This window comes from Biomphalaria glabrata, chromosome 5, assembly GCF_947242115.1.
Source record: "Biomphalaria glabrata chromosome 5, xgBioGlab47.1, whole genome shotgun sequence".
Taxonomy (NCBI): Eukaryota; Metazoa; Mollusca; class Gastropoda; family Planorbidae; genus Biomphalaria; species Biomphalaria glabrata.
Genome location: NC_074715.1, coordinates 33,179,378 through 33,199,770, shown reverse-complemented (window position 1 = coordinate 33,199,770; position 20,393 = coordinate 33,179,378). Strand labels below are relative to the sequence as shown.

General features: G+C 36.8%; 2 protein-coding genes across 6 annotated transcripts; one reads left to right on the top strand and one right to left on the bottom strand.

Moving 5' to 3' along the window:
* The first annotated feature begins 17 nt into the window (after window positions 1–17).
* On the top strand, window positions 18–10,837 carry LOC106060550 (ankyrin repeat domain-containing protein 66-like). Of its 2 annotated transcripts, none has more exons than XM_013218487.2 (4): window positions 18–174; window positions 5,700–5,897; window positions 6,307–6,535; window positions 8,521–10,837. In XM_013218487.2, the coding sequence occupies exons 2-4, from the start codon at window positions 5,744–5,746 to the stop codon at window positions 9,152–9,154; spliced, it is 1,017 nt and encodes a 338-aa protein (XP_013073941.2). In that variant the 5' UTR covers window positions 18–174; window positions 5,700–5,743; the 3' UTR covers window positions 9,155–10,837. The 2 variants fall into 2 exon arrangements, with proteins under 2 accessions (XP_013073941.2, XP_013073944.2); XM_013218490.2 differs by having other exon boundaries at window positions 165–306.
* Window positions 10,050–19,481, bottom strand: LOC106060568 (putative defense protein 3). 4 transcript variants are annotated; one of them, XR_008777912.1, is made up of 4 exons: window positions 14,925–16,657; window positions 11,146–11,294; window positions 10,715–10,806; window positions 10,050–10,595 (listed from the first exon to the last, which is right to left on the bottom strand). XR_008777912.1 is itself a non-coding variant. In XM_056029220.1 (4 exons), the coding sequence occupies exons 1-4, from the start codon at window positions 19,464–19,466 to the stop codon at window positions 10,091–10,093; spliced, it is 714 nt and encodes a 237-aa protein (XP_055885195.1). In that variant the 5' UTR covers window positions 19,467–19,481; the 3' UTR covers window positions 10,050–10,090. The 4 variants fall into 4 exon arrangements, 1 of the variants encoding a protein (XP_055885195.1); XR_008777911.1 differs by having other exon boundaries at window positions 10,050–10,367; XR_008777913.1 differs by lacking the exon at window positions 14,925–16,657 and adding an exon at window positions 12,033–12,301 and having other exon boundaries at window positions 10,050–10,367.
* Between the last annotated feature and the right edge of the window lie 912 nt (window positions 19,482–20,393).

The following is a 20,393-nucleotide window of genomic DNA, read 5'->3' as shown; positions in this document are numbered from 1 at the left end:
TGTGTTTTGGAAGAAATCAATTGATCTTGCTGATCACATACTAACACGCTCAAAGACGGAACCTGAAGTAGGCCCTACATTGGCCTACAATAGAAACAGCACAATAGCAAGAAGGATTCCTAGTTGGATTTAGTAGTATGTCATGTGTGTTATGTCTGGACACCCACCACTAAGGTAAATTAAATACAGTGCTCTATCGGTGGTGTCTCTTTCAATTTAAATACTACATTTTAAAATTGAGTTCCTGATCTCTTCACCGACCAGCAGCGATTGCTTCAATGTTAGTTTAAAATGAAACTGAACTGAGTAAGTTATTGTATTGTGAAAATTACACAATAAACAGTTCTCTTGAAGATCATATAAAATATATCTTTTCATATAAAATACAGAAAATAGGCCTGTTTCAAAAATAAAAAAGAAACTTACTTATCATGGAATCCCAAAATTGATGAAATAATTAAAGCTCCATGGTTTATTAAAAGAATTGTTTACAAATCAAACGAGAACATATATACAACTAAAATATTATTTAAACTTGGTTAGACTAGTACCGGTATTAGAATATATATATGCGTCCTCTGTTCTGGACCTTTCATCTCAACAAAACATAAAGAAACTAAAACAGACGCAAAAAGAGCCTTGGGTTAATGCAAATGAATATTTACATTTGACTAAACTAAACTTACAGAAACTCAAGGACAGGAGCCTAAAAAGTAAAGTAGCTAATGCTATAATGCATAAAACACTGAAAACTAACTTACAAATACAAAAACACAACATTATAAAATAGGCCTACTTAGAAAGACACAAAGATAAATGTACATTTCTTATTCCTTATACTATTATACTAGCACAAGTTCATATAAGTGCTCTTTGTTCCCTAGTATCATTTTATCACCCAAGACTAAATGAACTAAAATAATACATATGACGTAGATTTAATTTATTTTTTCTGAAAGAACGTCTTTATTTTATAAGATAAAAAGTTCAGTTGGAATTTCATATCCAAAGTTGCAGTCATGTGTAGTTTTTCAAAATGACAAGAAAAACATTTAAAAATACATTTTTAAAAAAGAGAATGCCCCCATTATGCAACTTAAAACATAATCAAATATAATATAAAAGTAATTTTAAAAATATTTCGATAGAACCTGATATCAAACCCTTGATTTCGACACAATCTGCTGCTTGAACGAACGTCGATGTTATCAATTTCGGCCTAGGAGCAATGCATACTTTTGTGGTTATTTATGGTATTTTCATTATATGGACATCTAGATCTAACAGTAGACGTAGACTTTTGATTTAGAATCTAGATGCAATATATATTAGATTTAGGTAAAAATATAGGCATATGTAAAGCTTAGATACAACTTAAATTGAAACTATTTTAAATTTACGCAGTTATCGCATAATAGCGATACTAGCGATACACTACGGCTGACTACGCCATTATTTTATATTATTATTGAATAATTTCAATGATTCAAGTCTTTATTTCTAGACTTAAAAGACGATGCGCAAAATTTTCCTGAACATTAATTTATTAAACGCTTGATTCAATATATGCCTTACATTCGGAAATTCCCGTAGAGTCCTTTCCAAACCGATTGTGGAATATTTGTGTTACACAAATAACAAACAAGTGTTGAAGAGGGAAGACCATGGGGAAGACATATTAGGAACTCTATTTATTACCTAAACACAAGCGGTGTTGCACTGACGCGCTAGTGTGCAAATGTACATATAATACTATTATGTTACATCTCTCTTCTTTAATTCCGAAAATCCATTTATCAGAATAACTAACAAACTAGTCAACTAAAAAGTCAATTCACAAATCAAGTCTCTTGGGCTTGTTAACCATTCTGCCTGAGCGTGTTACATAAGGTTCATGTGGTCTAGAGGTGTTAGAAGAAGCAGTGTGTAGTGGCGGCTCAACATTTAGTGTAGTTTCAAATCTTGGACTCTCCAGATATTGTGGTTCTGGTTGTTCTGAGATGTCATCTGGAAAGTCATAATTCGAAACTACTGTTCCTGGTTTCCACTTAGAATTAAGTTGCATTCTGACTGCCGTTCCGTCTTGTAGTGGATTATGACTCTTAACTCCTTTCCTCCTATCATAATAATGTTTCTGAGACTGTTTCTCGGAGTCAAAGTGTCTCTTCGCCACCTTGAGATCTGGTGTCTTGGTAGGTATTAGCGGTTCTGACACATTTTGATTCTGATGTTCACACCTGCTACAATCCCTGACAGTCACTTCATTGTCTGCATTCATGCCAGGCCAAAACATGACTTCTCTGGTTCTCTGCTTACACTTGACTACTCCTAAGTGAGACTTGTGAATCAGATTTAACATGTATTTACGTAAGCTTGGTGCATGACAATTCTCAGACCTTTGTATATAATACCATCCGAAGTTGATAACTGATCTCTTGAATCCCAATAAGGCCTGACTTCAATTGGAGTCTCGCTTCTTGTGTCTGGCCAACCAGTCATAATTACTTCCAGAAGCATTGAAAGTTCCTTGCTTGTACAGTCTTTAATTTCACTGTATTTCGAATCACTTACAGAGATTATATGCACTGAATCATCTGTAAATTCACATGTCTGTTTATCAGTATTTGGTAGATGTGCACGAGAAAGTGTATCGGAGATAAACATTTCCTTGCCTTTTCTGTAACAGACTTTCAGATCATACCACTGTAGTCTTATTAACATCTTCTGTATTCTCATTGGTGCTGACAATAGAGGTTTCTTGAAGATTTGCTCCAGAGGTTTGTGATCATTATAAACTGTTACTTCTTTACCAAATATGTAGCAGTGAAATTTGCTTGTACTATACACAATTGAAAGCATTTCCTTCTCGATTTGAGCATATCTTGTTTCTGCATCCGTGAGAGCTCTTGATGCGTATGCAATTATACGACCTTCCTGGAATAATACTGCTCCCAGTCCATCTTTACTTGCATCACATTCTATCTCTACGTTCTTGTTGACATCATAATGTGCTAAAACTGGAGGGTTTGTACAAAGATGTTTCAATTCTTCAAAACTCTTTGTTTTGTTCATGATTCCATTGAAATTCTACATCATCTTTTAGAAGCTTTCGTATTGGAGCATCTGCTTGACTTAGATTAGGAATAAATTTTGCTAGGTACTGAATTAAACCTAGAAAACTTCTGATTCCATCTTTGTCTTGAGGAGCTGGCATGTCAATAATTGCCTTTATCTTACCCTAAACCTTTCTCTGACAAGATATGGCCCATATAAGGTACTCTGTTTTGTCTTATCTTGCACTTGTCATAGTTCAACTTTAGATTGTACTCCGTTTCTCTTTGCATGACTTGTTTCAAAATGTGATCATGATGCTCAACATCTCTACCTGCTACTAGAATGTCGTCTATGATGAAATATGCTCCTTCAATACCTTGAAGCATTTCATCCATAATTCTTTGGTAAATTTCTGGCTCTGATTTGATTCCAAATGGTAATCGTAACCATCTATATCTTCCTAGAGGTGTGTTGAAATTTGTGAGAAATGAAGATTCTCTTTCAAGCTTTATTTGCATAAACCCTGACTTGGCATCGAGAACTGAGAATATCTTCGAATCTGGAATATTAGTGATCACATCTTCAATAGTTTTCATCGGGTGATGTTCCCGTCTGATTGCTTTATTGAGATCTTTTGGATCAATACATATTCTCACTTTGTCATTCCTGAACGAAACAACCATGGAGCTAACCCATTCAGTAGGTTCATGTACTGGAGTAATAAATCCATCAGCTTGCACTTCTTTAAGTTTTTCTTCAACTTTATTGCGTAGCGATGCTGCTAAGCGACGTGGTGGATGGATAACTCCTTTAGCATTTTCCTGTAACTGAATCTTGTATTCTCCTGGCAGTGTTCCAGTTGTTTTCAGCATTTCAGGAAATTCTCTTTGTAACTCGTCTTCTGCCTTGCATTCTATGCTGTCTATCCGTTGTAGTAGTCCTAAACATTCTGCTGTGTCACCACTCAAAATATTCTCTTGGCTAATGTCTACTACCTCAAACCTTGCTTTCACCTCTTGGATATTATTTTTCAAAGGTAGCACCACTGCTCCTAAAGTCTTAATAACATGATTAGAGTAAGACTTGAGCGACTTTGCTGAATAAGCAAGTTTTACTTTGTCTTTGAGCTTTCCAAACTCTGACTTGACAAGAATGTTAACATCTTGCACCAGTTTCGATTCGAAAAATTAATGTCTTGCCATGTACTACTAGTTTTGCAGTTCACTTGTCTTCAACGACATTGATGTTCTCAATTTTACCCTTTTTATACTGGCTACTTGCAGTACTAACAGGTATAACATTTTCATCACTGTGGCTGTCATCTTCTACCAGATTAACGTTGCGTCTTTTTCTGCACATTTGAAACCAGTGGTTTTTCTTTTTGCAGAAATTGCATGTGGTTCCTATTGCTAGACATTTTCCCTTTTCGTGGTTCTTGCCGCATTTACTACATAATTTATCTGAGTTGTCTTTAGACTTCTGCTTGAGTACATTGTGTGACTGTCTCTTGATTGTTAGAACTTCTTGGCCCCTAAACATTTTCACTTGGCTTTGCGACATCTCATATTGTTGTCCAATTTCAATAGCCTTGCTAAGGGTCAACTTCTGTCCCTGATCAAGTAGTCTTAATTGTACCTTTTCGTGTATGACTCCACTAATGATCAAATCAATAAGTATATCATCTGGATCATCATACTCACAGTCCATAATGAGAAGTTTTGAATCTTTAACAAAGTTATCAAAACTTTCTCCTTCGTCCTGCTTTCTCTGATGTGCTCTAAATCTAGACACTCTTTTATTTTGTCTTGGCCTTATGTAGTCTTCTATTTTCTTTAATAGCAATTGCGGATCTCCCTCTTCACTATCAGTAATATTTAGAGTTTTGTAAACTTCACGGCCTTGTTGACCTATCCACATTCCCAGCCATCCAGCTTTTTGTTTACTATCGGCACCAGCTAACGGTCCTTTGAAACAAAAGCTCACCTGCCGTTGAAACCTTAAAAACTCTTGATACAGATCTTTAGCATTCCAATTCAAGATTGGTTGCTCAAAATAAAAAGAAGCCATTATTAGATTAATAAAAACCTTTGTCTGGACAGCTTTTTAAGTTTTACTCTGACACCATGTAGAATATTTGTGTTACACAAATAACAAACTAGTGTTTAAGAGGGAAGACATGTTAGAAACTCCATTTATTTCGTAAACACAAGCGGTGTTGCACTGACGCGCTAGTGTGCAAATGTACATATAATACTATTATGTTACACCGATGTTGCCTCTAGATCTAAGTCTAGTTCTATAGCCACATTTACATTTATTTATTTTTTACTTTGAAAAATTATAACGGTCAAACTAGAGTTTTCCTCATGTGGCCAACGAGCTAGAAATTTTTTTCTCAGCGATATAGGCCTACATCAACTGTTACATTTCTAGGAAAATCGTTAGAGCCGTTTTTGAGATCCGCGGTACAAGTCCAGGTTCCGACTTGAATAGAGGTATTGTAAAAATAGCAAACGCCGATAGTTATTTTACTTTTTTTTTGCACAATGGCGCAGAACTGAAATGTACAAAACGAATTTATTAATTCTATTTTGTAAATACTAGTTATTGATAAAGATAACGATTATGTATATATACATATACAGTTCGCTGTTATCCACACGGTCTCCTTTCTACTGATTTGCTCATAATGACATCTATGATTGGTTTGGAGATTCACGAAGCTGCATCTCTTGGCGACCACGATGCTCTGGAAGAATACATCAAGTCTGGCCGATTTGATATCAACCAAGGAGACCTGAACTGGGGTGACAAGACTCCACTTCATTGGGCCAGCCAGAAAGGTGAGCTCCATAGTGAGGGTCGTGATATCATGTTTGACATTTTCTATCTTTCCTCTTAGGCTACACTTTTGTACACTTTACATCGTCGTATGATGATTTTATATCAATGATCTTATATATAGATCTTAACAAGTTGTTATATGTCAGGCCCTACAGGTCAATTGTATCCATTAACTAAGTTGCACACATTCTTGTACAGAGTGGACACAAACTGTCTATTAAATATTGATTTAAGACATGCTTCTATGATTATTATGAATTATACGATGAATAACAAAATTAAGGTTGTTTTTTTTCGGAACACTATAAGTAGCTGTTAAACTTTGAATAACTATTAAACGAAAGTCAAGGGACAGTGAAACATTTACAATGATTGTTTTTACATTCATTTAATAATTTGATTTTTTAGGTTTCGCTGAGTGCGTCAGGCTTCTTCTAGACAACGGCGCCTTCGGGTTAGCCCGAACAGAGACAGGTTGGACACCGGCTCATTTCGCTGCGGAATCGGGCAGAATAACAGTTCTCCGAGCTCTCCATGCCTCCAATGTTAGAGTAGACAAGAAAGACAACTACGGATGTACACCACGAAGATTAGCAGAAATATACGACCATCAAGATTGCATCAAGTTTTTGCAACAGTGGGTTATCTCTCTATCTTTATATATATGTATATATACCGCATTTACGCTGTTATAACCGGTCGTAGTTTTATTTTTCATAGCTTTTCCCAAATCGTAGCTAATTCTAAAAATGGTATTCGATTTGTATTCATTTATCAGTGTCTGCGTTGCCACGGGAAATACAGCATTCCTCATTTAATCTTCGGACAAAGCGTTATTATTATTATTATTATTTAGCTTGAATTTCTTTGTCAACACGGAGTATAAATTGTATTATCCATTTATATTTGATTTTTCATATAAATATTGAATGATTCTCCCAGTACTTTGCTTAAGGGTTTTGGCCCAAAGAGTAAAAAGAATTGAAGTTTTGAGAATAGTATTAATGGATGCGAACTTTTAACAAAGACCTTAAAAAAAAAAGGCGTTAATAACTTGTGAAATTGTATATTTTTCAGAACAAAAATGTAAAAAGGTTTGTTCAATGTTATACGGCCAATAAGCAGTGGCTTCACTTTGCTTGTCAATCCCTCCTTCTCCATCACTTCCCCCTAATATTTTCCCAATAAAACTATCGTTTGTTTGTTATTTATCTTAAACCATAATACAAACTCCGCCAAGGGCGGTTCCAAGCAGGGATGAAAAAGGAGGAGGGTTGGGAGTAGGGCTAGAAATCCTACCCTGTCGAAAAACCAGCAGCTACAGAAACATCAAATAGTAACTCAACAGATGTCTCGGACCTGTGAGAAGATGGACCCCCACCTGGAAAGTGTAGGCCCATAACCAATGTCGCTGAAAGCCAGAAAAACCATCGCCGCCTCCAGGACCATTACTACTATCGGTAAGCGTGGGGACTGTTATGCACCGTAAAAGAGAGTCGATTCCATATTAAAATTTCGTTGTTTATGAGATTTATTCCATAGTTATTACAAATCAAAATGTAAGTTTATAAAAATTTAAAGAACAGATTTAACCTAAACTGGAATAGCCAGAACATGTTTTCTTCGTAAAGTTGAAAGTTTTACAACTTGCCAGTGTTTCTTAAATTTGTACTAGTGACGCCCATCAAGACCAAAAAAAAAAGCCTCCTTATTAATTAATCAGTTAGGTGCTCATGGGGGGGGGTCAAGCTTGTTTTTCTTGTATCTACAATCCACTGTTTCTTACAGCAATAAGATTACATACAAATAAAATGACATATTCAAAGGGTTGAGACAGGCCATGAGACTGTAGAATGTAGGGTAGGTAAGTTTGTAATAGGCTTGGGCGTCGTAAGTTCATCATCGTATTTAGCTAGAAGTCTTGCAGCGGGCCTAGTCTGTCAATGTAAACAACGTCAATAAGTACGATGGGACGTTACGGAAGAAATTTGTCGTTCCTGAGATAAGGTTGTAGACTATAGAATTGTATTATTGAGACTCATTGAAACGTCTTATTAAAAAAAAAAAACACTTTTGAATCGATCTTTTTGCAAACGTAGAAATGTTCAAATCAGGCGAGATGACATTGCTTAATTTAATGATGTCATTTCTTCAACTTTAGTAATAATGTCCTTTTTCTTGTTAACCTTAAAAAAAAAAAGACCGCCTTTGCTTTTTCCTGTCAGAGCGTAATTATTTTGTCATTTGTGCCCCCCCCCCCCCAAAAAAAAAGGAATTAATTAGATATATAGACTTATTCTAAATCCATACCCGGTACATTAAACTACAAACATGCCTGGGTTTCTAGCTAGATTCACTTAGTTTAGGCCCTAAATAGTTGGTTTTTTTTTATTTTTCCAAACTGCAATTTTCGTCCACTTGGTTATCACCTTTGGTATGTATATCCGTTGCGCCATTAGCACCAATATTTATCAATCTGACTTATGTATCCTTATTTATTTTGTTTTAAATTACTAAGCTCATAAAAGTATGTTTGTTTTACTTCTTATAAAATAGGCCGAGTGAAAGCTAAATCTTCTCTTAATTTATTTTTGTTTTTGTATGTCTCTATTTTATTTTTAGGGCAGAACAGGAGATAGCAGAAAGGCGACACAATCTAGGGCTCTTGAATTCTTCTGATGAAGAAGATGACTTGGAAACTATGACCTCCATCACATTTGCTACAGAAGAAAAATCAGGTGATGATGTCACCCGATCCAGCAGCCACCAAAGAAGGCGCAAGGACAGGAACTCTTCGCCGTCACCAAGCGAGGGAAGAAAGAGCCGGGCCAGCGACAAGTCCTCGGCCTCGAATGATAAAAGAAAAAAGAAAGATAAGAAAAGTACGTCCCCTAATGTAGGCAAAAAGAATAAAAACAGAGATATGACCGACGCAGACGTGACAAAGAATTTCCAAAGCGAAGGCAAAAAAAATACTAAGTCAAAAGAGACAGCGTCTTCTCCACAGAGCGAAGAGAAACTCAAGAAACAACAAAATACAAAACAACAAAGGGAACAAAAGATCAAGTACAAAGAAAATATAACTTCCGGCTCAAAAAGTGACGACTCGGTCATTGGAAACAAAGAAGCAGACGTGAAAAATGAAGGGAAACTGATCAGCATTGAGGAAATGTTTAACACAGATCAACAATCCAACAAGACTAAACGTAGAAAAGACAAAAAGAATGCGAAAATCTCACTTCGAGTTTCCACATAATATAACAGTTCGTGAAAATGTTATGAAGGTAAAGTTATCTGAAGATTTGACTAATTGGACTAACACATAGACATTATGCAGCCCTAACAAGCCTACATATAGGCCTACCATTATTTTCATGTTCAACATACAAGTGAAGTAAACACAAATGAACATAGTTTTGAGGTATCGAACCTTTCAGTTATGTTATTGTGTACGTCTCCACTACTTCTGCCTTTGTTAGCTACGCTACTTATTAATAGGTATTGTGAATTAGCGACTTAGAGATACAATTGTTGTATGTTTGTAGTTTATGGAATGGTCATTTGTATTCTCACACTGTTGAATTATTTTGCCACTGACTGTTTTCAGATGTTCAATGTAAATGGCTTTGAGAATGTTGACAATCGATTAGATGTTAGAAATCTAAATTCGCTTTAAGATTGTTATTAAGTTATTTTTTATTCTGTAAAAGATTACTTGTGAGACTTTGAACAAAAAAGTGTCTTATTCTGTATTAAAGAATGTTCAATGGTAGTCAATTAATAACAACAAAAAATATATGCAGAGACTTAATTTGATCAATTCTCGAAAACTAGAGGGAAAGGCTAACTGCTACAGACATTGTTTTTCAATAAAAGGGGTACTCTTATGTAATTGTTGGTGATCTATCTGTAAAAATTCTCTAGTTATGTGACGAACTGTAAATGAGTATTTTTAGAAAGCTATGTGGCTAGCACAACTACTTATTTTGTAAACATCCCTACAACATTGCGTTCATAATCTTTGTTCAGAGGCAATGTCACGTGACCAGAGCTATAGTAGCCTGGTAAAATTTGGGCAAGTCCTAGTCTGAAGTAAAACAAATAAAACTCAGAAAAAGAGATACGGACACTTATTCATTTTTTTTAAAGAAAAAAAATATATTAGATAAGTTTACTTTGTTATTTTTTTTCCCTAAATGTATACAGTTATTTTCCTGACTAAAACTAAACTCATTTGTAGAAAAGCTAGAAAAAAACAGATGCTTGCAATGTTTTGAAAGCCTGAGTTGATCATCTGTATCTTGGACTTCTTAGCCTGAAAGCTCACATTCCCAGCGTTGTGATCAAAGTTGAAGCCATCTTTATGCTCGTGGCTTACGCAAGCTGGCATGTCTTTATTGTGAAGGTCAATTATAGGAGCTGACTCAACTTCCGTCCAGAAATGTTGGAAATCTTTGACCAATGTTGCTCTGGAAGACCAAAAGTATTTATAGAGATCTTTGATGTTATTGAAGCAATTTAATTAAAATGTAAACATTTTTAAGTTCTTATATTCTTATTTATTTAAGCATAGCGAGTTTTGTCATCGTATCTGTGTTTATTTGTGCGTGAGCTCATATTTATATGTGTGGGAATGTGTTTATGTGAGCTTGAGATATACCGGTATTTGCCTAAACATGAACATTCACATGTAGTATCTGAAAGAAAAGATGCAAATTATTTTTTTTTTAAAGTTCAAGCAAAATTCTAAACCCAAACATTATGTCCTAGCCTAGATCTAGTTATGTACAGACTAACAAAAAAAATATATGCAAACCTGATGACTACGTGACCCGAAGGTGTTACAGGGGCTGTCCAATAGAAAGAAGCTCGATTCTGTTTGTCTTTACTAGTGTGAGTTACCGTAGACTAGCAATAAAAAAAAAAAAAAAAAAGGAAATATACTGTAGGTATCATAGCATTGAAATATAAGGTGACTGTTTACTGTCACAAAGTATCATAACAAAATTTTTAAGTGGCTGTGGTCTGTCACAGGTTATAATATCATACAAATATAAGGTGACTTTGGACTGTCATAAAATATCATATCATAGAAATATAAGGTGACTTTGGACTGTCATAAAATATCATATCATTGAAATAAATGTATATAGATCCAGTCTTTTAAAATACTACATGATGAGATAAATGTATGGGTCCAAACAAATGGAGTCATTTGTTACAAAAGTAGGAAGTAATGACACATACGTGAACAACACCAAAGCAGTGGCGTGTCTGTAGATCGGGGCTTGATGCAGTGAAGACGCCCACGATGCGAGTTGCGTTTAAGTGACAGCCAACTTGGCGAGGTTGGACGTAGAGTCCAGTGAAACTTTCTTCCAGTCCGACGATCTCAACTAAACACACAAACAGAAACATGTTAAACATGGACTCCAGCCAACCCAACCGTTCACGTTCATGTATTAAGCTGCGGTCCTTCCTTTATTGGAGAAGGGGAGGGCTTTTGTTTTTAGAGGTAGTGAGTTGAAGTTGTTAGTTCTTTTTTTATTCTATTTTTTTAAACGATTTCCTTAAAAGTCATCATTCATGTGGATTTACGACTATATTAGCGGTGTATGCCAGCATAACTATCAGCATCCAGATAATTTTAAGTATACAAAGAATCCATTCAATTACAGCCTACGGCTAGGAATTTTAATCTCCGCATACCAACATGACTATCATCGATAAAAAGCATACAATAACATTAGGCCTACTGATCAGCTCACTAGATCATCGATAAAAAGCATACAATAACATTAGGCCTACTGATCAGCTCACTAGATCATCGATAAAAAGCATACAATAACATTAGGCCTACTGATCAGCTCACTAGATCATCGATAAAAAGCATACAATAACATTAGGCCTACTCGACATTAGGTTCTCTAGGTTCAGATGACATTGAATCAGCAGCAATTTTTAGCCATTGCTCAGCAATATTTAAAGTTTCAGAATTGAGAGAGAGAAGGGGGGGGGGGGGTCATTATTTTATCTACAAACTGTTGGACAAAAAAATGGTTTCTGCGCCATGTCTAAAACTAATGCTGATAATCTCGTTTTGCTAATCAAGAAATATTTCAAAATTATATTACCGATGATAACCTTTTAAAACTAGATTATGTAGACTACAGAGCGTTGAGTAGTATAGTTTCAGTCAAAGTTATCAAATTTCCAAAGCATGTTCTCCCCCACCCCCTTTCCGTTGCTGCGTGCTTAAAGAAACAAACACGGTGCTTACGTCATGGAAATAGTATTTGGAAGTGCTCTTGCTCTAATATCAAGCTGTTTTTTTCTCACCCACAGTGCGAATGAAGCATCGCGGAGATGCATTGAGGATGTCCACTCCTGCCACTCTAAATCCAATTTAACCCCCCCCCCCCCCCCCCAAAAAAAAAAATATCTTGCCCAAATAATTTTATATTGAATCCTCAACCATACACGACACATTAGGTCTATAATACTTTCAAATTGAATCTTATTGTCCAAGTGACGTCTCTAGGGTCAGTGTCATCCGGTGCGTAAGAGGTATCACCTACAAATACCACATCACAAATGAGGAAATTCAAAACAGGTGCATAATAGTTATTGGACGGCTTGGGCCCTATGATGCTCAGCTTGGGCCCTATGATGCTCAGCTTGGGCCATATGATGCTCAGCTTGGGCCCTATGATTCTCTGCAGAAAACTGTAACAAAAAAAGAGAACGCAAACTTAAGCTGTATGGCCATATCACGAGGACGAGGTAGCCATGGCTTGCAAAGACCTTCATGGCCATATCACGAGGACGAGGTAGCCATGGCTTGCAAGACCTTCATGGCCATATCACGAGGACGAGGTAGCCATGGCTTGCAAAGACCTTCATGGCCATATCACGAGGACGAGGTAGCCATGGCTTGCAAAGACCTTCATGGCCATATCACGAGGACGAGGTAGCCATGGCTTGCAAAGACCTTCATGGCCATATCACGAGGACGAGGTAGCCATGGCTTGCAAGACCTTCATGGTCATATCACGAGGACGAGGTAGCCATGGCTTGCAAAGACCTTCATGGCCATATCACGAGGACGAGGTAGCCATGGCTTGCAAGACCTTCATGGCCATATCACGAGGACGAGGTAGCCATGGCTTGCAAGACCTTCATGGCCATATCACGAGGACGAGGTAGCCATGGCTTGCAAGACCTACATGGCCATATCACGAGGACGAGGTAGCCATGGCTTGCAAAGACCTTCATGGCCATATCACGAGGACGAGGTAACCATGGCTTGCAAGACCTTCATGGCCATATCACGAGGACGAGGTAGCCATGGCTTGCAAAGACCTTCATGTAGGGAAGAGTACCGGGATAAATAAAGAGAGGCCGACAGAGAACGCGATCAAAGTAAGGGCAGGCCTGTCGCTGAAGGATAATATAGGCAAAAGACAGTGGAGAAAGACGGTCGACAGATCATGTGTGGTGTCCCAATGTTCTAACAGACTAAGGGATATGTGAAATAAACAAAAGAAAATAATGCATTTGCGCCCCTTGACAGTGCCTAACCTTTTTGGGGATTTTGATGGAATTTCAATCAAAATTACTAGTAGCGGAAAGTAGTATTAATAAATCTGGATCTGTATATTAACCGTGTAAAAGTATATTCCAATATCTAGCTACTATCATTTCTTTTTTTTTAGAAGTGTCTGCTTATGCAAATTTCAATTTCTCTCCTTTTGGGTGTCACCCCCAGTGACACCACTTCATTGCCTTTTGTTTTATATTTAGCATGCTTAAATATATATATATATTTTAATGATATATTTTGTCTTTAGTTTGTGGTGACCTCGCCGATGGTGTAGATTTGGGGGTTGCATGGTAAATTTGTACATATAAAATATAGGCCTTAAGAGGATTTTAATGTGTATATTAACCAGTTAGGAAGTTCATTTAGGTTGGGGAGGGAAAACGCAGTATGGAGATTTCCTTATTTTATAGATTCAGCTACATTACCTTTCTCTTTAAAAAATGTCACATAAAACATTTGCCGTCTGTAGGAGCGTAAGAACAGCATTAGACCTCAAGAAAAACTTCGACTCTATTTTTACAACGCTTATATCAACTCACTCTATCTGTCTGTCTGTCTGTCTGTCCGGTAAAACGTTTTTGTACACGTTATTTCTCCCCACAGCCAATTTCAGATCAAGTTAAAATTGTACACAATTATTTCATTTACATGATAAAAACAAGAATCAATAAAAAACAAGATTACAAAGAGAGTTTGTGTTACACAAACTCAGAGGCGGCCCCCGTCGAAGTCGGATCCCTGTCGGATCTGCATATTCGCAAATAATATTCAAGAGGTGATTTAATTTTGATGTAAAATGTTTTACACGTTTCGGATGTTCCTTCAGAGTTGAAGATAATTACTTCCTAGTCCAAACCTCCCGCAGGACGACGGGGGATGGGAGCGGGCAGGGTTTGAACCCTGGGCCATCCATAAATCTGAACGACAGTCCAGCGCGCAAACCGCACGACCAGGCAGCCATCCGATGGTCAAAAGTAATAATGTTTCAAAGATTCATTTGCCGTAAATTTAAATTTCAATTTAATAAAAAAAATAGTAGATTAGTTTTAGCATATTAAAACATTACAATATTGATCAAAACGTTTGGAAATGAAAATCTACACTTTTTTTTTACACTTTAAGTTTAGAAATTGAAATTCTACATCTTAATCTAGTCTATTTTAGTCTAAACTAGATCTAGACTCTAAAATAATTTTAATTAGAATATAAATCCAGATCTAGATATACTGTAATAAAAATCTAGATCTAGTTTAAAAAATCTAGATTAGATCTAAATCAAGATATTGTTGTAACTCTAGGTTAGGCACTCAACGAATAGGCATGCAACTCAACACAGTGTAACAGGAAATAAATACAGGTGTTTATTCACTAGGACAAACACATAGCATCCTTCAGCTTCCTCAGAGTCTTTCTACTAATTTACCAGTCCTTTAGACAGCAACCCGAATGTGGACCAACGACAGCCTTCCCCGCTTCGCTCCAGGTCCCTTCTACAACCTTCAGGCAGCACCAAAAGCTGGCTTCTTAGTTTCCAAACATTCAGACTCTTCACAATCCCTGATGCAATGTTATTATCTCTCTCCTAGTGTCTTCCTGTTTACGTTCACTAGTGCGCTAGTGCGCACCTCAAGCACTGGTGCAAGGCAGGGTTACAACACTACCCCCACCTTAGTCTTTTCGTCCCGAAAAGAAACATGTTCACGGTTGGCCAGTGCAGGTGGAGGTCGGTCAGTGGGAGTCACAGATTGCATTGATCGTGCTCCCCACAAAGCAATCCACACTGCTCTCTGCAGGTGCCGCTTTCTCCTTCTGCTCCAATTGACCTGCCTTTGGTTAAGGGGGGGAAGTCGTTTCCGTTGTCTGGCCTTTCTCTTAGTTACCACCGACGGCAGACTCATGGCAAGAAGCGATGCAGTGGATGTCATAGCGTAGGTCATCAAGACCATTTGTCTTACACGTTGCTCCAGCAGGCTTTCTCGATGTGTCGTGGGCCCCCAGGAGGCCACGTTGTCAAACACGGTATAATCTTTAAGCTTGTCTGAAAGACATATCTGTGGGGCACGTTTACAACGTCCTATGTGTCCATCTGCTGTACCACCATCAGCGCTTCTTTTGCTGATACTGGTATCAGGACAAATACTTAGTTGGCAGGTCTTCCGGTGCTCGTATTCTCCCTTTGAGGCGGTCCCGTCAGCACAGTTCTTATTGAACGTCTGAGTGCAGGCAGGAATCACGATGACATGATCAGATCTATTCTCAGCGCTTTCACAACAAATGTTAGGATTCTTGTCGTAGGAGCCAAGCTTGCACGGCTCGCTATTACAGTCATAGACAGAGCTTCCATCAACGGTGTCTCCGTTGAGTAACGGATTGTTTATACCTGTCGACATGGTAGCCATCTGATCGTCGGTCTTGCTCATCACGGTATCAAACGTATCATCAGTCTTGTTCAGCGAGGTACTGATACCTATCTGTTTAATCATGGTACAGATCTGCTCGTTGACCTCTTTTAGCTGTACCTGGAACGAGTTCATCTGATCTGTCACGGTATTCATGAGCTCTCTGATATCTGGTTGTACTTCGAACAGGTACGAGTCCGGATCTTCATCTTCGTCCAGCAAGGCTTGTCGAAGGCGTTCTCTCATTTTTTCTTTGGCACAGAAGATCCTCAGCTCCCTGGCTCGGAGCTCCTCTTTTAACTGTTTACAGCTTAGTTCATCTAGCTTCCTCAGCGTTGTCATTGTTTCCTTTCGTTGAGCTGCCTAAATCCCACTTCTGATACCAATTGTTGTAACTCTAGGTTAGGCACTCAACGAATAGGCATGCAACTCAACACAGTGTAACAGGAAATAAATACAGGTGTTTATTCACTAGGACAAACACATAGCATCCTTCAGCTTCCTCAGAGTCTTTCTACTAATTTACCAGTCCTTTAGACAGCAACCCGAATGTGGACCAACGACAGCCTTCCCCGCTTCGCTCCAGGTCCCTTCTACAACCTTCAGGCAGCACCAAAAGCTGGCTTCTTAGTTTCCAAACATTCAGACTCTTCACAATCCCTGATGCAATGTTATTATCTCTCTCCTAGTGTCTTCCTGTTTACGTTCACTAGTGCGCTAGTGCGCACCTCAAGCACTGGTGCAAGGCAGGGTTACAACAATATCATTCCTTTTTTAAACGCGAGTCACATAACGAGGCTTAATAAACATTACTATACCGAGTTCTTTTTTCATTTCATTTGAAGAATTAATTCCATATAACGTCAGAGGAAAAAAAAAACAATACGTCACACGACCTAGCTAGAATAAAAATCGCCTTCATCATTACGAGCCATTTCGAGTGTTCATAGACATTGGTCTGTCCGTCATCTTGATATAAAAAAAAACAACTAAAAGTTATTAAAAATTGATTAACCTTTATTTTACGTTTCAAAACATCGCAATAATTTTTAGGTATGAACACAATTGAAAAGTTTATATAATAGATTGTTCCGGATGTTTGTATAAATAGTAAAAGAAAAAGAGAATTTCAGATAAATGTAATACCGTTAATTAAATTTTTTGGATGGTCTCGTATAAAAATTAGATGTACTACAGCCACCTTACTTTGGTGTTTGGATTCTGTTTTCCTTAAAAATCGGAACATAATATTAACGATAATTAGATTTTTACATGTTTTAGGTAGAAAGTTAAATGTACTGTAAGAGAGTAGTGAGTTAAAATATTTTTCATAAAAATCCGTAAAAACATTATTTCGTAAATGAGAAGATTATTTGTTTATTAATTAGAAGAGGGAGTTCAAACAATTATTTGGCGTTAGTAGATTTTTAAATAAATTCGGAAATTTCTGGCGACGATTTGTAAGAAACAAAATCCGGAACTTTCTTTATCGATTACAAAACTTCTATGTTATGTTTTAGCAAGAAAATTAAATGTCTAAAAAGTAATTTTCAGTAATCAATTCTAGTAAATTACTTTTTTTAAAAGCCTTATGCGATTTCAAACAATCATTAGGCATAATTCATGTTTTATAAAACAATATCCGGAACATTTTTACACTTAATGAAATATAAGTCAGTATAGAGATTATGATTTAGCATTAATATGCTATTTACATAAAAAACGGAACAACATATTATTGATAATGTGTTTTTGCAACGTTTAAGCATGGAAATTGAATGTAATATAAGTTAGAAGAGCAAACAAACATTTGTTGGCGTTGATTAGTTTTGCACAAAAAAATCCGGAACAATCAAATTTAGATACTTAAAACTATTGAGATGTTATGGGAGGAACATTAAAGGGTAAATCAGATTTTCAATAGCTTTTAGAGTTCTAGTTTTTTAAATCTAATCGTGACGGACAGACCGACCAACAGACAAAACGCACAAAAATAAGCTTCTTTTATTCGGATGGGGGCACTAAACAAAAAATAAATAAAATCTGATTTTTAAAAAAAGTTTAAGGAATTGGTTTAGCACCTGATCATGTTGCGACGTTACGCTACTGCACGAAAATCGCTGCATAAAAAGTCCATTTAAAAAAATGTGCGTGATATTTACATACAAAGTGCATTATTAGCCTTTATAAACAAACAGAAATGTTTTCTTTTAATTTTAGCAACTAGTTGACCAGAAAAAACGTCTTTAACTATTATTTGTATTTGTTGTAAACATTTCCTGTACATTTTAAAAATATATTTGACTTAGTGATACTGAAAATACACAAAAATTGTCCATCTTTGTTAGCATATTGTAACATTGCCTCCCTTACATTTACGTAATTGTTTTAGAATTGGTGTATTTTTGAGTGTGACAGACGGACAGACGGACAGACGGACATTTTGCACAAACCTAATAGCGGCTTTTTCCCCTTACGGGAGCCGCTAAAAATAACCAATCAAGTAAGTCACTTATTCTATTTGGTATAGAACAATGGAAATAAATCGTACTTAACAGATGTGTGGTATAAGTTGAATTAGTCCAATTTATACGTCGTCACTTAAAAGTTTGAAACTAACAATAAAAAAGCATAAACCCTTCTATTTTCACTTCACTGTTACAGTGGTTAGTGTATTGGCTTGTACAGTGGCTAGTGTATTGGCTTGTACAGTGGTTAGTGTATTGGCTTGTACAGTGGTTAGTGTATTGGCTTGTACAGTGGTTAGTGTATTGGCTTGTACAGTGGTTAGTGTATTGGCTTGTACAGTGGCTAGTGTATTGGCTTGTACAGTGGCTAGTGTATTGGCTTGTACAGTGGTTAGTGTATTGGCTTGTTCAGTGGTTAGTGTATTGGCTTGTACAGTGGCTAGTGTATTGGCTTGTACAGTGGTTAGTGTATTGGCTTGTACTACTTGTACAGTGGCTAGTGTATTGGCTTGTACAGTGGCTAGTGTATTGGCTTGTACAGTGGTTAGTGTATTGGCTTGTTCAGTGGTTAGTGTATTGGCTTGTACAGTGGCTAGTGTATTGGCTTGTACAGTGGTTAGTGTATTGGCTTGTACAGTGGTTAGTGTATTGGTTTGTACAGTGGTTAGTGTATTGGCTTGTACTACTTGTACAGTGGTTAGTGTATTGGCTTGAGGAAAAGCATGAGAATACGCTTTAAAAAAAAAACATTGGTAAAAATATTTGTAATCCCAGATTTATTATTGTTAGTCTTAGATCTACTAAAAAATTAATTAAATCAACTATATGATAGTATGAGCTTTTTTTTTTTTAGCATCTTTTGCAAGGGCTTTGAAAAGTAAGGCTTGGATTAGTGAGCTTACCTTTGATGGTCTCCCCTGGATTGTATGTCTTCTTACTTACACTAATCCTGTACGGCGGTTCTGAGAGCTGGGCGGTGGTCATGTGCCCCGATGGAAACATGGATACACAGGCCAGGTCGGGCGCCCCTCCTGGGTAAGCCTGGACGACTCTGGAACAAAACAGCCAAATGAAAGCGAGAGTAACCTGTGACGTCATTGTTGTCACTCAAGCGTCACAAATATTGGAAGACATTGTGCTATTATATAGTTTCCATCGCTTGATAAAAAGTAGCCATGAGATGATCCAACTAAATTGTACAACTAAAATGTAAGAATATAGATAACAAAGTCACATTGTAAAATATATCTTTCATAAATCTATTTTTTTTTTTATTTTTTTTTGCCTGCGAAAATCAAATAGCCAACGCTGTGGACGTCAAGGCTGCCATTTTGTTCTGACCTTGGCTAGACACGAGCTGCGATGTTAGGTTGGAAACAAAGACGGTTGTAGCCGCCAATAGTTTGTGCATATTTTCAACTTTGTGACCAGCTCATTGTTTGCAGTTTCCATTTGGCGGAGTTTCTCTCAGTTTTTTTTATTATTTTTACTTGGCAAAACGTTGAAACAAGTGTGATTTGAGTCTTAACACTACAACAACGTTCTTCTTTCTTTTGTCTTTGGACAGGAAATAAGAACATAAAACTCAAATGTCATTTAACCTTGGTTAATAATAACATATGCATCCTCTTGGACCCATCAACTAAAAAAAAATATAAACTGGAACAGGCACAATAGAGCAGTGAGATCCATAACAAACGAATATTCACATTTGAATAGAGTAACACTTTATGTAAAATCACTAAATTAAGAAAGCTTTCAGGATAGAAGACTTAAAAGTAAAGTAGCAATTATAAATAAATAAAACACTGAACCATAATGTTCAAATACAATACCTAATAAAATACTCAGACACAAAGATACATGCACATTCCTTGTTCCATATGCTAGGACAAATATTTACAAATGCTTCTTCTTTCCTGGTGCTATTAGAGCATGGAATGGGTTGCCTGAGCCAGCCAGCATATTCCTTGTTCCATATGCTAGGACAAATTTGTACTAATGCTCCTTCTTTCCTAGTGCTAT

Coding starts and splice junctions, on each gene's coding strand:
- LOC106060550 (XM_013218487.2), top strand. CDS start 5,744: ATGACATCTATGATTGGTTTGGAGATTCACGAAGCTGCATCTCTTGGC. Junction 5,898..6,306: donor TCATTGGGCCAGCCAGAAAG/GTGAGCTCCATA, acceptor TTGATTTTTTAG/GTTTCGCTGAGTGCGTCAGG. Junction 6,536..8,520: donor TGCATCAAGTTTTTGCAACA/GTGGGTTATCTC, acceptor TTTTATTTTTAG/GGCAGAACAGGAGATAGCAG.
- LOC106060568 (XM_056029220.1), bottom strand. CDS start 19,466: ATGACGTCACAGGTTACTCTCGCTTTCATTTGGCTGTTTTGTTCCAGA. Junction 10,807..11,145: donor ACTGCTTTGGTGTTGTTCAC/GTATGTGTCATT, acceptor TTTTATTGCTAG/TCTACGGTAACTCACACTAG. Junction 10,368..10,714: donor TCGGGTCACGTAGTCATCAG/GTTTGCATATAT, acceptor TTGGTCTTCCAG/AGCAACATTGGTCAAAGATT.